Consider the following 13,552-nt stretch of genomic DNA (forward strand, 5'->3'; position numbering starts at 1 on the left):
ATCTAAAAGATGCCTCTCTAGTCACATCCTTCCATTGCTTAGGACTTGCAAATGGTATTCACTGACTGAAGTTGAATTCTAAGCCTCTTACGACAATGTATAAGCCCTTTTATGACCTGTTCCCAAAACATTTATCCTGGTTTATCTCTTACAGTGGCCCACTTCGTACTTTACATTTTTGAAATACAGAAAAATTTTAAGTTCCTCAATAATACTAAGCTAGTATAGGTCTCCAAACCTTTGCCTTAACTTTCTCTTCTGCCTAGAATTCTTTTACTTTGATTTTTCATGTGGTTAACCCCTTCGGATCTTTCATAACTCACATATCATGGAGGCCTGCTTTCAGAAAGCCTTCTCTAAGTCCGTGTCTGGCTAAGTGAACCTTTTCTGTGTAAAGAACCGAAACCATACTCTTCCTAACACTTACCGTATTAACTTAAAATGATGTGTTCCAACGTCTGCCATACCTTACTTAAAGCAAAGAGACCATGTTCCTAGACTTCATTCTGGCTTCAAGACTTAGCACCGTGCCTAACATACAGTAGACACTGAATAATTAGTTTGTACCTATCAACTTTTCTAAGAAATATGAGTTCCACTGCACTATTAACAAATTTCTATTTTTACTTGACCCTACATCCCAATTCACATAAACAAGTGGGGTCATAAAATACAGCAAGTACCAGCAATTCCACATCACCTCAATTCCATGTTCATCTATGATTGATATATAGTTGGCATTTGTCTCATTAGGGTAGGATAGGAGAACATCATAATGAACCAACTCGGCTGAATCCAGTCCAAATTTCTTCCACTGGGTTTGGATTTTCTTGGCAAGAAGTAAATTTTGTTCTGTTCCTGCCAGATGAGGGAGCTTTGTAAAAGAACTACAATGAAAATAAAATACAAGTGGGTGTTAAATCTATATTCAGACAATGTGCTAAGGACTGTTCTAGAGGTATCACTCATCATTTACATACTAAATTATTTCTACATCAGAGATTTAAAAAAAAAGGTAGTGATACCAATTTCTAGGTATGCCAATAAAAACTATTTGTGTGTCACTATAATTTTCTCATTATACTTCCCCAGAAAAGAACATATTCCATGGTAAATACATGTATGCAGCTATAAGAAGGCACCTTGGAAGGTCATGCCTCTATACCAGTGGTGCTTCTTCTTGCTGATCATCAGTAGAGGACATTTTGGGGGAAGGGGAGTTCATAATATTTTCCAGAGACCAACTGGGCAGTCTAACATATACTTCTACTAGAGTCTTGTCATATTTATTCAGTTGTTTATTGATTTTATTGAAGTTAAAGTCCATGCATTTTTATTTTTATATTGCCTACTGCTTAGTTCCTGCCTGTTATCCAGCAATAATACAATACAGGTTGTTGAAGTGAATTTGGCAATGTTCTCTTGGTTCTGAGGGTAAATGGGTTGTAGCATTTAAGTAGCCTCATAAAAGTAGTTTTTATATCAGTTCACTTTACATGAGTGTAAACCATATTTTTAAAAGTTTCAGTAAAATAATAATGCTTTTGTAAATCGGCTTTTTAGTCAACCATACGACAACCAAACAACAACAAAAAATATAGGCAGTAAAGGAAAGTTGATATTTACAGAAAACTTACTATATGTCAGGCATGTGACCAGGTACTTTCACCTGAGTTACCTCATTGAATCTTCACAACCCTTCTTTCACTGTCCTCATTTTGCAAATGAGGAAGCTGAGAGGGCAAATAACTTGCTCACAATTTCATAGCCATTAAATGCTGGGGCTAAAATATGAAAATCATGGGACTCCTGGGTGGCTCAGTCAGTTAAGTGTCCAACTTTGGCTCAGTTCATGATCTCACGGTTTGTGGGCTCGAGCCCTGCATCAGGTTCTGTGGTGACAGTTCATAGACTGGAGCCTGCTTTGGATTCTGGGTCTTCCCCGCTCACTGCTCCTCCCCCACTCAAACACGTGTACTCTCTCTCAAAAATAAAAAACATTAAATAAATATCAAAGTCATAGTTGTCTGACTTTGAGAAATAGTGATAATTTGAAATCATTCATATTATTTAACTACTTGAACTCCTTGTATGGCTCCCTGCACTCTCCATTATCACACTCAAACATGGCGTATTGGGTCCTTTTTCATCTGATTCACCCTTCTCCTTTCCATTTCCCATCCCTCTCCACCATGCAGCATTTGGTAGACTCATTTTCCTTCTGCAGTGACCACCTGTTCCCTTTGCACAAGATCTTCTCTCAGACATAAATACTGTCCCATCTACCTGAATCTCCCTCTGTCACCACTTCTTTTATTCCTCTTTCCCACTTGCAAACTACTCATCATCCATTAGGACTCCTCCAGCATCTTCTCCTCTGTGAAGCTTTCCCTTTATCATTAAATGAAAACTACAGGTTACAGACATTTAACATCTTACAATATGTTTTAAAAAGCATTATTGTGTTTATAGAAAGAAGCAATTTTATTTTTTCTTTATTTGAAGTTATTTTATATGTATGAAAACAGTGAGGCTCAAGATATTTAATTTCTACTTTATATAATTTATTATTGTTTTATTTTCTACACTGAGCAGATAATATCATCATAACTAAGAACAAAATGTATTTCCTTAAATTAAGATGGAGGGTTGGCCATCAACTTCTGCTATCCATCTTTTAAAGAATTCACTGAAATGAAATACCGAAGTGCAAAAGTAAAACAAAACAAAAAGAGCAGCAGTGTGTAACATCCTTTAGTTTATTTAAAAATTTCTCCTTATGGTCCCCAAGATGGGTACAGTTCCAGGCATAAAATATTTATACTGTAATGCTCAGGAGAAACAAGTACAAACAGGAATATCTATTTCCTCTTCTGTGTTTCTTTTAACAGAGGAGGAAAACTTTTTGTAGAAGATCCAGCTAAACATTCTTTTCGTTTCATCATAATAGGGTATATACCTCTTAAACGAATCACTGCCAAAGGGAAGAGTTTTAATAATTGGATTATGGACCAATCAAGAGATTCCTGAGCTGGAAGGAAGTAACCCTTACTGAATACATGAAGGATGAGGAATACTCAACAGTCATCAGTCAGACACTGTCAACAAGAAAGTGGGTAGGGAGAAATCAAACTGTTCTTATTACATTATAACTGCTAACCCAATCTTTATTTATTTATTTTTTTTTTATTTTATTTTTTTAATTTTTTTTTCAACGTTTTTTATTTATTTTTGGGACAGAGAGAAACAGAGCATGAACGGGTGAGGGGCAGAGAGAGAGGGAGACACAGAATCGGAAACAGGCTCCAGGCTCCGAGCCATCAGCCCAGAGCCTGACGCGGGGCTCGAACTCACAGACCGCGAGATCGTGACCTGGCTGAAGTCGGACGCTTAACCGACTGCACCACCCAGGCGCCCCGCTAACCCAATCTTGATCACCTTTCCCTCCTAGGCTCCTTCACTGATCATAAACCCTGTACATCCATGATCAACAATTTTGTATCCTCAGCCCCTTCTCTGAATGTTTGCTTGACTTCCTTGCTGTAACTGGTTTCCTCAGAGGACCCTGCTCACCTGCAATTTGTTTTATTTCACATGCCCCCACATATCTCAGGGCTAGAAGATCTGCTACTAGTTTTTACTCTCCCTTGGCTCTTACAAATATTTTTCCTTTTTTGTCTTAACAAAAAAAAAACACGACTATTATAGCTCATACCAAAAGTTACCACGTACTACACCTTCTGGGTACTTGTCAAAATTGTCAAAACTTCTCATTCATTAGTGTTGAGTTCCTAATTCAATGTTTTTCACTCTATTTCTACTCTTGTCATCATTCTTCATGTGCAACTTCAGTATTCAGTTGGATGTAAAGGAAAGAAAAGCAAACTCCAAAAATATAATTATATAAACTATTTATACATAACTAATCACCTTATGCTATACTACACATTAAAGGAAAATAGAGATAAATTTTAATGGTCAAAAATATTACTAAGTTTTGCTTCTGACATCTTTCTAGGTGACTTTTTTCAGCAACTTCATAATATGCTGCAGACAGAGTTCGATAGTATTAACATTATATCTCATCTTTTAACTTACACAATTTAAATACAAGTATTCTGTCTCAACTGATAAGACATTTTGCCTTTATATTGTAGTGCAGGAAAAATAAAGACTGAGTCTCTCTTTAAACAATATGCATCCTAACTGCCTGATTCTTTTCCTTTATCTCTAAACAAGCACCTCAACAGACATTTTGAGTTTGCTTCCTAATCTCTAATGCACCTCAATTATAAATCAGCTCAAATTTGACGACAATGTAGCTGTTTTCATTCCTCATTACTACAGCTTGCTCTAGTTTACCCAGAGATGAAGATGGAACTTCATGACCTCATTAAATCACAGAATTGATAAGGAGGAAATATACCACACTGCACACACTTTATTTGATTCTAGGGTTTAAGTGGAGTCTCAGAAGGGGAAAAGAGAATCTGCAGAAAACTTTAAGAAACAGTGAATAAAACCTTCCTAAATTAGTGAAAGACAGAAGTTAACAAAGCCAAGAATCTCAGAGAGCCATAAACAGAATAAATTTGAGGAAAACTAGGCACATGGTAAAACTGCTCAAAATTAAAGACAAAATGACATATGTTATAAAATTTAAATGAGTGTAAAGTTCTCATCGGATGCCAATACCAGACAAAAGACAATGAAAAACATTTAAAGTTATGAAAGAGGAAGAAAACAAGGTCATGTTAACAATCTATATTCAGGAAAAGTATGCTTCAAGAATTAAGATCAAATAAGGATTTTATACATAGAAAAAAATTACAGAATATTTGTTATCACCAGAGTTCATATTGCAGTAAATGCTTAAGAAAATTTCACAGACTACGTAGAAATATCATAGCAAAACCAAAATTTTTCAGAAACAAATGAAGCTCATTGGAAATTAAATACAAAATATTATTTTAACTCTTTTATCTTACAGAGAGAGCACAAGAGGAAGAGAGAATCTCAAGTAGGCTCTAAGCTCAGATCTCAGTGTAGAGCCCAAGGCAGAGCTTGATCCCATGACCCTAGGATCATGACCCCTGATGAAATCGAGAGTCCAATGATAAACTTCCTGAGCCACCCAGGCACCTCAGCTCTTAAATGAATTTCAATACATATAATTTTCAAAGAAAAATTGATAATTGTTTTGTAAGGTTAATATTGCAGTGCACATATGCTACTTTTGACAGCTATAATATAAAGAATGATAGAGGAAAGGGTGAATGGAAATATAGAAATCTGAGTTTTTCATATTGTATGTTAAGCTGTACCAAAAACAACTAAGAATTGAGAGAAGTAGGGTGCTTGGGTGGCTCAGTTTGGTTGAGCATCTCTTGATTTTGGCTCAGGTCATGATCCCAGATTTGTGGGATTGAGCCTCAGGTTGGGATGTGCATGAAACCCATTTGCATGCTCTCTCTTTCCAATAAAAAAATAAAATAAATAATTGAGTGAAGAGTTATAGATGTATGATATAATCACTACAGCATCTACTAAAAAACCCAATGCAAGGACAGATAGCCAAAAGATAAATTGAAATGGAATAAAATTTTAACTACTCTTCCCACTACCAAAAATAGGTCAGAAAATGAGAAGTAAAGGAAAATAAACACAGCAAACAGAAAACAATAAATTAGTAGACCTAAGTTTTAACCATATCAATAGTTACATTATATGTTAATGGACTAAATACTGAAATTAAAGGGCAAAAGACTACCAGAAGGAATATAATAGCAAGTTGCTACTATCTGCTGCCTACAGAGGACACACTTTAATTAAGATTATCAAAATGTATTAAACATCAAGTTGCAATTAAATGATTTCTGTTGAAGGTACATTTGAATTCTAAAGAAAATGATAGATTAAAAGTAGATGGAAGCATGTAAATTTAAGCATAAGAAGGTTGACAGAGTAATATTTATACCAAATAAAACAGACTTAAAAATAGTGATCACCAAAGATAAGAAAGGATATTTCATAAAGATAAAAGGGTAGTTCTGTCTTAAGAGCACAACAATCTTAAGGTATATATGTCTAATCAATGAAATTCATAATATATAAAGCAAAAATTTACATAATTAATGGGAAAAATATACATTTTCACATTCCTAGTGATTGTGACTCCCTTCTTGATATAACTTGATCCCCACCCTGCCAAAATCAGTAAAAAAGCAAAAGAATAACCCAGATAAAGAAAAATAATCATGATCATATAGGTTGATGCAGGAAAACAACCTTTTGACAGTAACAACATCCATTCATGATAAAACAAAAACAAGAACAAAACAAAACTCCTAGCAATCTTGGAGTAGAGGGGAGTTTCCTTAACTTGATAAAGAGCATCTACAACAAATGTATAGACAATGTCACACTTCATTATGAAACTGAATGCTTTTCCCAAGACTAGAAACAAAAAGACGTTTGCTCTCACTCTTATTCAACATACTACTGGAATTCCAGTCAGCACAATAAGGACAAAACAAACAAATAAAAATCTGCATGTAAAAAGTGTATGGTTTGGAATGGTAAAAATACAATTGTCCCTATTTAAAGATGGCATAATTGTCTACACAGAAAATCCCAATGAATCTACAAAAAACTTCCAAACACACGGGTTTCCACAGGCCACATGAGGCAAGGCCAACATAAAAATCAACAGTGTTTCTATATATTAACAACAAATATGTGGAGACTGAAATTTAACACAAGATGACTTAAAATTTCTCTGAAGAAAATGAAATCCTTGGATATAAATCTAACCATACAGATCTAGGATCTGCATCCAGAAAATTACAAAATGTTGGTAAAAGCAATCAAAAAAGACCTAAATAATTGGAGAGACTTGCTACGTTTATGGATTAGAAGATTGGACATGGGAAAAATGTCAAAACCCCAAACTGGTCTATAAGATTAGTGCAATTACAATCAAAATCCCAGCAATGCCTTTGCAGACAGAAGTATGTTTATTCTATGTTTTCTATAAAAGGGAAAAAGATACAGAATAGCTCAAACAATTGTTTGGAAAAACAAAGCGGGAAGAGTTATTGTACACATTGCGGGGGCTTATTATATAGCTTCAATAATCAAGACCATGTGGTACTAGCAGAAAGTAGACATACAAAGTAATAGAGAATAGAGAACCTAAAAATAGACTCACTCAAATAAGTCCAACTAATTTTTGACAAAGGTGCAAAGCAATTAAATGGAAGAATAGCCTTTCAACAAATGGTGCTAGAACAATTGGCCATCCATAGACACAAGAATACACCTCAGCCAAACTTTACATCTTATGTAAAAATTAACCCTACATGAATCACAAATTTAATGTAAAGTATAAAATTTGGGGGCAGGGGAAAGAGAATAAAAGGGATCTAGGGTTAGTCAAAGAGTTCTTAGATATGAACCTAAATGCATCATCCATAACAAGAACAACTGATAAATTTGACCTCATTAATTAAAAACTTCTTAACTACAAATGACTCTGTTAAGACATGAAGAGACAAATAATAGAGTAGAATATCCGAATACCAAGAATTCTAGGGTTGCCTGGGTGGCTTAATCAGTTAAGCTCTGACTTCAGCTCAGGTCATGGCCTCATGGTTCATGGGTTCGAGCCCTGCATTGGGCTCTGTGCTGACAGCTCGGAGCCTGGAGCCTGCTTGGGATTCTGTGTCTCCCTCTTTTTCTGCCCCTACTCTCCTTATGCTCTCCCTCAAAAATAAATGTTAAAAAAATTTTTTTTAATATAAATAATTCTCAAAGCTCAACAGCAGAAAAACAAAAGAACAGCAGCAACAACAATAAAAAACCTATCCTAATAGAAAAAAATTCAGACATGAATAGACATTTCACTGAAGAGAGTATACAAATGATGAATAAACATGGGAAAAGTTATTCAATACCATTAACTCTTAGAGAACTGTAGATTAAAATCACAATGAGGTATCACTATATACCTGTCAGAAGGGGTAAAATTAAAAATAATGATAATGTCAATGGAAAAGATAAAATGATACAGCCACCCTAAAGAGCAGTTAGGCAAATTCTTCTGAAACTAAAAATATATTTACCATACAACTTAGCAAGGGGATTTATGCAAGAGAAATGACAACCTATGATCATGTAAAACCTATACACAAATATTAATAGCAACATTAATCATAATATTGAAACACTGAATGTAAAAAATCTCTCCGTGGGTGAAAAGTTAAACTGTAGAACCTTCCTATGACAAATGAATAAAGAGACTGAAAGACTCGGTATTTTAAAGATGCCTCTTCTCTTCTAAATTCATCTATTGAGTTGATGCAATTTCAATAATTTCAGCAGGGTTGTTTTTTTTTTTTTTTTTTGTAGGAATTCAGAGGTTGATTCTAAGATTAACTTGGAAATACAAATAGTCAAGGCAATTTTTAAAAAGAAAAATTTGTAGGATTAACTCTACCTCATTTTCAGACATATTATTAAGCTACACTAACCAGCACTGTGCAGTGTTGAGATATAGAGGTCAATAGAAGAAAATGTTAATCTAAAACCAAGCCTCACATATATGGTCAAGTGATTTTGGACAAAGATGTCAAGGAAATTCAAGGCAGAAATAGAGGTTTTTTTCTCAACAAATGTTGCAGGAATAACTGAATATTTGTATCTAAAAAATTGCCAACCCTTACATCATACCATACTCAAAAATTAACTTGAAGTAGACCATTGACCTAGGTATACAAGCTAAAATTATAAAACTTCTAAAAGAAAACATAGAAGAAAATTTTCACAACTTCTCATAGGCAAAGTTAGAGAGCACACAGAGTATGAAACAGAAAACCAAAAATTGGTCAGCTGAACTTTACCAATATTAAACTTTTCTGCCCTTCAAAACCTCCATGAACAAAAAAAGGCCAGCCATACAATAGAAGAAAATATTCACAGTACAGGTCTGACAAAGGAATTGTACCCAGAATACATAAAGAACTCCTACCACTCAATAGTAAGAAAACAACTTAAAATAGGAAAATATGTGAGCAGAAACTTTATAAAAGATATGGAAATGTCTAATAAGCATAGGAGATGATGCTTTACATCACTAGTCATAAGAAAGATGCAAACTGAAACCATAATAAGGTACCACTACATATATATTAGCATAGTTAAAATTAAAATGACAATATTTGGGGCGCCTGGGTGGCTCAGTCGGTTGAGTGTCAGATTTCAGCTCAGATCACGATCACAGTTCTGGGTTTGAGCCCCATGTCAGGCTCTACGCTGACAGTTCAGAGCCTGGAGCCTTCTTCAAATTCTGTGTCTCCCTCTCTCTCTCCCCCTCCCCCACTCAGGCTGTGTCTCTCAAAAATAAATAAACATTAAAAAAAATTTTTTTTAAATAAGTAAAATGACAATCCTAAGTACTGACCAGGTTGTGGAAGAGCTGGTACACTCACACATAATAGGTAGGAATGTAAAACATTACAATTATTTTTGAAATCTATTTGGCATGTTCTTTAAAAGTTAAACATGTTTATCATCCAATACAGCCATTCTAAGATAAATGAAAATGTATGTCCACACAGATACTTGTAAACTCATGTTTACAGCAGCTTTGTTCATAATAATAAAAAACTACAAACAACCCAAGTGTCCAACAACTACACATTACAGTATATGAACACAATGGAATACTACTCGGCAGTAAAAAGCAATGAACGGATACATGCAACAACCTGGATGAATTCCAAAATTTATGCTGAATGAAAGCAGGCACACACATAAGAGCGCATACTGTATGATTCCATTTACATAAAATTCTAGAAAATGCAAAGAAGCCATAGTGACATAAAACTGATCAGTGACTGGAGGGCACCTGGGTAGCTCCATGGGTTAAGCGTTGAACCTGATTTCAGCTCAGGTCATGATCTCATGGTTCGGTGAGTTAGAGCCCCTCATAGGATTGGCGTTGTCTCTCTCTCTCTACCACTCCCCACTCATGCACTCTCTCTCTCTCTCTCACAGAATAAACTTAAAAAAAAAAAAAATGATCCGTGATTGCCTAGGGCTAAAAGAGAAGATTGCATGATGTAAAAATTTCTGAATCTCGATTGAAGAAGTGGTATGTTGGGAATATTACACATCTGTCAATACTCTCAAATTTTAGGCTTTATAGGATGCAGTTCACTTTATGTAAATGATACTTCAATAAAGCTGGGTTTTGTTTGTATTTGTTTAATGACACGTAAATGTCATGGTGACTGCCTTCAAGGAGTTCATCACCACTCCCCCAAATGTCACTCTTCTCCATGCTTAGAGGCTGGTAGATTTACACTGATCGTTTGCTCTCATTTTGTCCCATCCGTGTGACTTCTATTTGCAACGTGGGACAAACGTTTAATTTGTGGCAGACAGAATCTGCAACTTTTACCTCGCCTCCTTTAAATCTGAGTTTGTATAAGTCTTCCTGACAGAATGCGATGTTCATTAAAACTGCTTATTAAGCATGAGGAAGAAATAACATTCAGCTGCAGTCTAAAGTTACATGAAGTTGAAACATCTCAGAATAAAGCAACCACATACTTTTTCTGTAGATGAAGTTAGGGAAGAAAAACCCATTCCTACAACATTCAAATACATTGTACGCTGAGTGGTTTAAAGGGACATTTTAGGGGCGCCTGGGTGGCGCAGTCGGTTAAGCGTCCGACTTCAGCCAGGTCACGATCTCGCGGTCCGTGGGTTCGAGCCCCGCGTCGGGCTCTGGGCTGATGGCTCAGAGCCTGGAGCCTGTTTCTGATTCTGTGTCTCCCTCTCTCTCTGCCCCTCCCCCGTTCATGCTCTGTCTCTCTCTGTCCCCCAAAAAATAAATAAACGTTGAAAAAAAAAATTAAAAATAAAAAAAAAAAATAAAGGGACATTTTAAGCTACCATAAATTAATGTGATATCACGTAATTTCACACAAAGTTTACCTATGTGAATATAACCACTTGTAATAGACTTCCCACTCTGCAAAAAAACGTTTTTAAACGCTCTGCAATAAACATCAAGACAAACTTACCGAAGAAATGATTTAATATTTTCAGCTTTCATCTCAGATACCAGGTTCCACCGCATACTTTGATGATAGCCCAGTGAAGTGGTGCTTTCTTTGAAAGGCTTAATAAACCAGCCTGGGGTGGGGAGTGGGGAACAGGGGAGGAAATATATACATATATACATGTTACATACAGACATAATTGTTTTTAGCTTTTATGAACATTAGAAGCCAAAAAATAGTGCTTGCATAAGAAACAGTTCACGGCAGGCTTTACAAAAATGTTCATATTAAATTCAGAAATCCTTCAAATTCTGCTGTGCAATGTAATTTTGGGTGGGTTAAAAGTAGTTTTATGTGAGAGAGAGATAAGTTATTTTTCTACATGTTCTGTATCAAGGCGCGGGGCCTGTCTTTCTCATTCTCCTCGGGGTGGTCTAGTTTGTAGCACAGGGCCTGACACACAAGGAACATTCCACGAGTATCTATTTAGTAAGTGAGGAAGGAAGGGCAGTTTTTGCAGTGCTGTCCACATTCCTTGCTAGTTTTGGCTTGTTAAGCGTGCTTGTAAATGAAAGCATCTTTTCATCCCTGTGGATAGGTAGATAGTGACAGCTCTGACCTGCTTTCCTAACAGCTCCTGGCAGTATCCTCAACTCGCTGTAAACTTTAATGAATGTGGATTTCAGTCGCACTTTATTAGGAAGGTCAAAGTCATCCCACCGGGGTTCCAGCTGGGCTGAATTCCGCGGGGCTGGCCACAGCTCAGGGAGCCCCGCCAGGGCCTCCAGGCTTTCTGTGTCTCCTCCCCAGCATCAGAGCCAGAAGCGCCAGCCCCGCGCTGGGGACACGGGGCTCGTACTTACCCACCATAAATCCTGCCAGGAAAGATGCCAGCACCACAGCCAAGCACATCCAAAGGTAGAGTTGGCCCCTGGACTTCGCCATGCCTCCCTGAGGACCGAGCTTGGGGGGCTGGCCAGAGCGGGCCTCTAGCCTGCAGACCAACAGAGAGCACCCCGGGAAGGTGGTGAGAGCCCGCCCACCCGCAGGCTTTCTGCAAAGCCTGGCCACTGCCTCCACCCTCCCAACCAGGCCCAAACAACTCGTTGCCCCTCGGGTCCTCAGGGGGCCTTCCCGGGGAAAGAGGAATTCCTGCGAGGGGAGGAGACAGAGCCTTCCCATTGGCAGGCAACTTCCATTCTGTTGATCCTGTAAAAACCGGGACAGTCTGCTCTGGGGGGATGGGGAGGGGGTGGCTGCCGGGAAAACATCTCTAATTGTTTCCTAAATAACTCAACTGTCAACCTTGAAAATAAAACAGTTAATCTGCCAACAAAAATGAGTCAAGAATAGCAGAAAATTACAATTCCAAACATGCCTTGCTACAGCAAAACCATAGGCAAGGCAGGAGAACCAAGGAGATTAATGCTCTTTTATGGAGGGGTGGGGGCACTTGGGAGGGCTGCTTTAAACAAGTCCATTGGAGTACAAAGTTTACTGTGTAGGAGTTTAAAGTTTACTGGCTTTTCATTGGCTGAGTTATGACGGTCTCTCATTGGCTGAGCGGTTGCTGGGGGAGGAGAAAACCTTCCTTCCTTCCTTGTGCTGGGGTATATCCCCTTGCAAGGTTCATCTCTTCTGGCTCTTCTGGCCTGCATCTGCAATTGGTGATGAGTGGCAGAGTGTGAGAGCTTCCCTCTTCTGGCCTCTTCACTCCATTTTAGTTAAATTTACCGTTATTAATTTTTACATTTCTTCTCTTTGACCAATATCTCTCCTCAAAAGCATCACTGAGCAAGAGTCAGGTTTTCCATATTTAGTGGTTTTGTCCCTTGGGTCCAGGAAGGACTTTTCCTGGTTGTCATGTCCCATGTGCGAGGGAAAGTACAACATACCAGTCGGAAGCCACTAAAGACCACATGGTAACAGAAAAGACTTGGAGGCAGAATTCTCAGGCACTTCCCCGCTCAAGTCCATATCTTCTCAAAGTCATAAGCATTGGAAATCATCTCTGAAGCACTGAGCTAGCATCGCATTTTTCAAAACACCGTTTATGCAAAAGTTTGACCGGGAACAAAACGCAACACTTAACAAAGCAAAAGTAGTAACGTGACAATTCCAAACTGTAGAATTGCCCTCAACCAAGACTCTAGGTCAGAAAGTAGCCAACGAAAAGCTTTATTGGCTCTTATTCCAATTTAGGGGAGCAAGGTTCCGCCTTAGGAAGGCAGAACTGAAGTCATGTATGTTTCCTGGAAGTCCACCACTTAAAACAAACACGAAAGCAGATTAGTGGATACAGCAAGAGCACACTGAAAGAGTTAACTGTGTGCGTTTTGGAAGATACAGTACAGGTGTAAATATGAAGCAGTAGCTGATGAACTTGTTGCAAAACTTCAAAGATGTTTTAAAACGAACCGTTTGGAAGCAAATATGTTATCGATAATACAGATGTAAAGTTGTACATTCAGAAACCACGAATC

At 37.4% G+C, this 13,552-nt stretch overlaps 1 protein-coding gene across 1 annotated transcript in view; it reads right to left on the reverse strand.

The window, feature by feature from the left end:
- The window catches only part of NAALAD2 (N-acetylated alpha-linked acidic dipeptidase 2), a 61,073-nt gene extending 48,933 nt beyond the window's left edge, over window positions 1–12,140 (reverse strand). Inside the window, exons 1-3 of the mRNA XM_030330944.1 lie at window positions 11,933–12,140; window positions 11,091–11,202; window positions 701–887 (exon numbers count right to left, since the gene is read on the reverse strand). Of these exons, the coding sequence (XP_030186804.1) occupies window positions 701–887; window positions 11,091–11,202; window positions 11,933–12,014 (381 nt within the window). The 5' untranslated portion in view covers window positions 12,015–12,140. The remainder of the gene's footprint in view (window positions 1–700; window positions 888–11,090; window positions 11,203–11,932) is intronic.
- Between the last annotated feature and the right edge of the window lie 1,412 nt (window positions 12,141–13,552).

Source organism: Lynx canadensis, chromosome D1 (assembly GCF_007474595.2).
Source record: "Lynx canadensis isolate LIC74 chromosome D1, mLynCan4.pri.v2, whole genome shotgun sequence".
NCBI classification, from domain to species: domain Eukaryota; kingdom Metazoa; phylum Chordata; class Mammalia; order Carnivora; family Felidae; genus Lynx; species Lynx canadensis.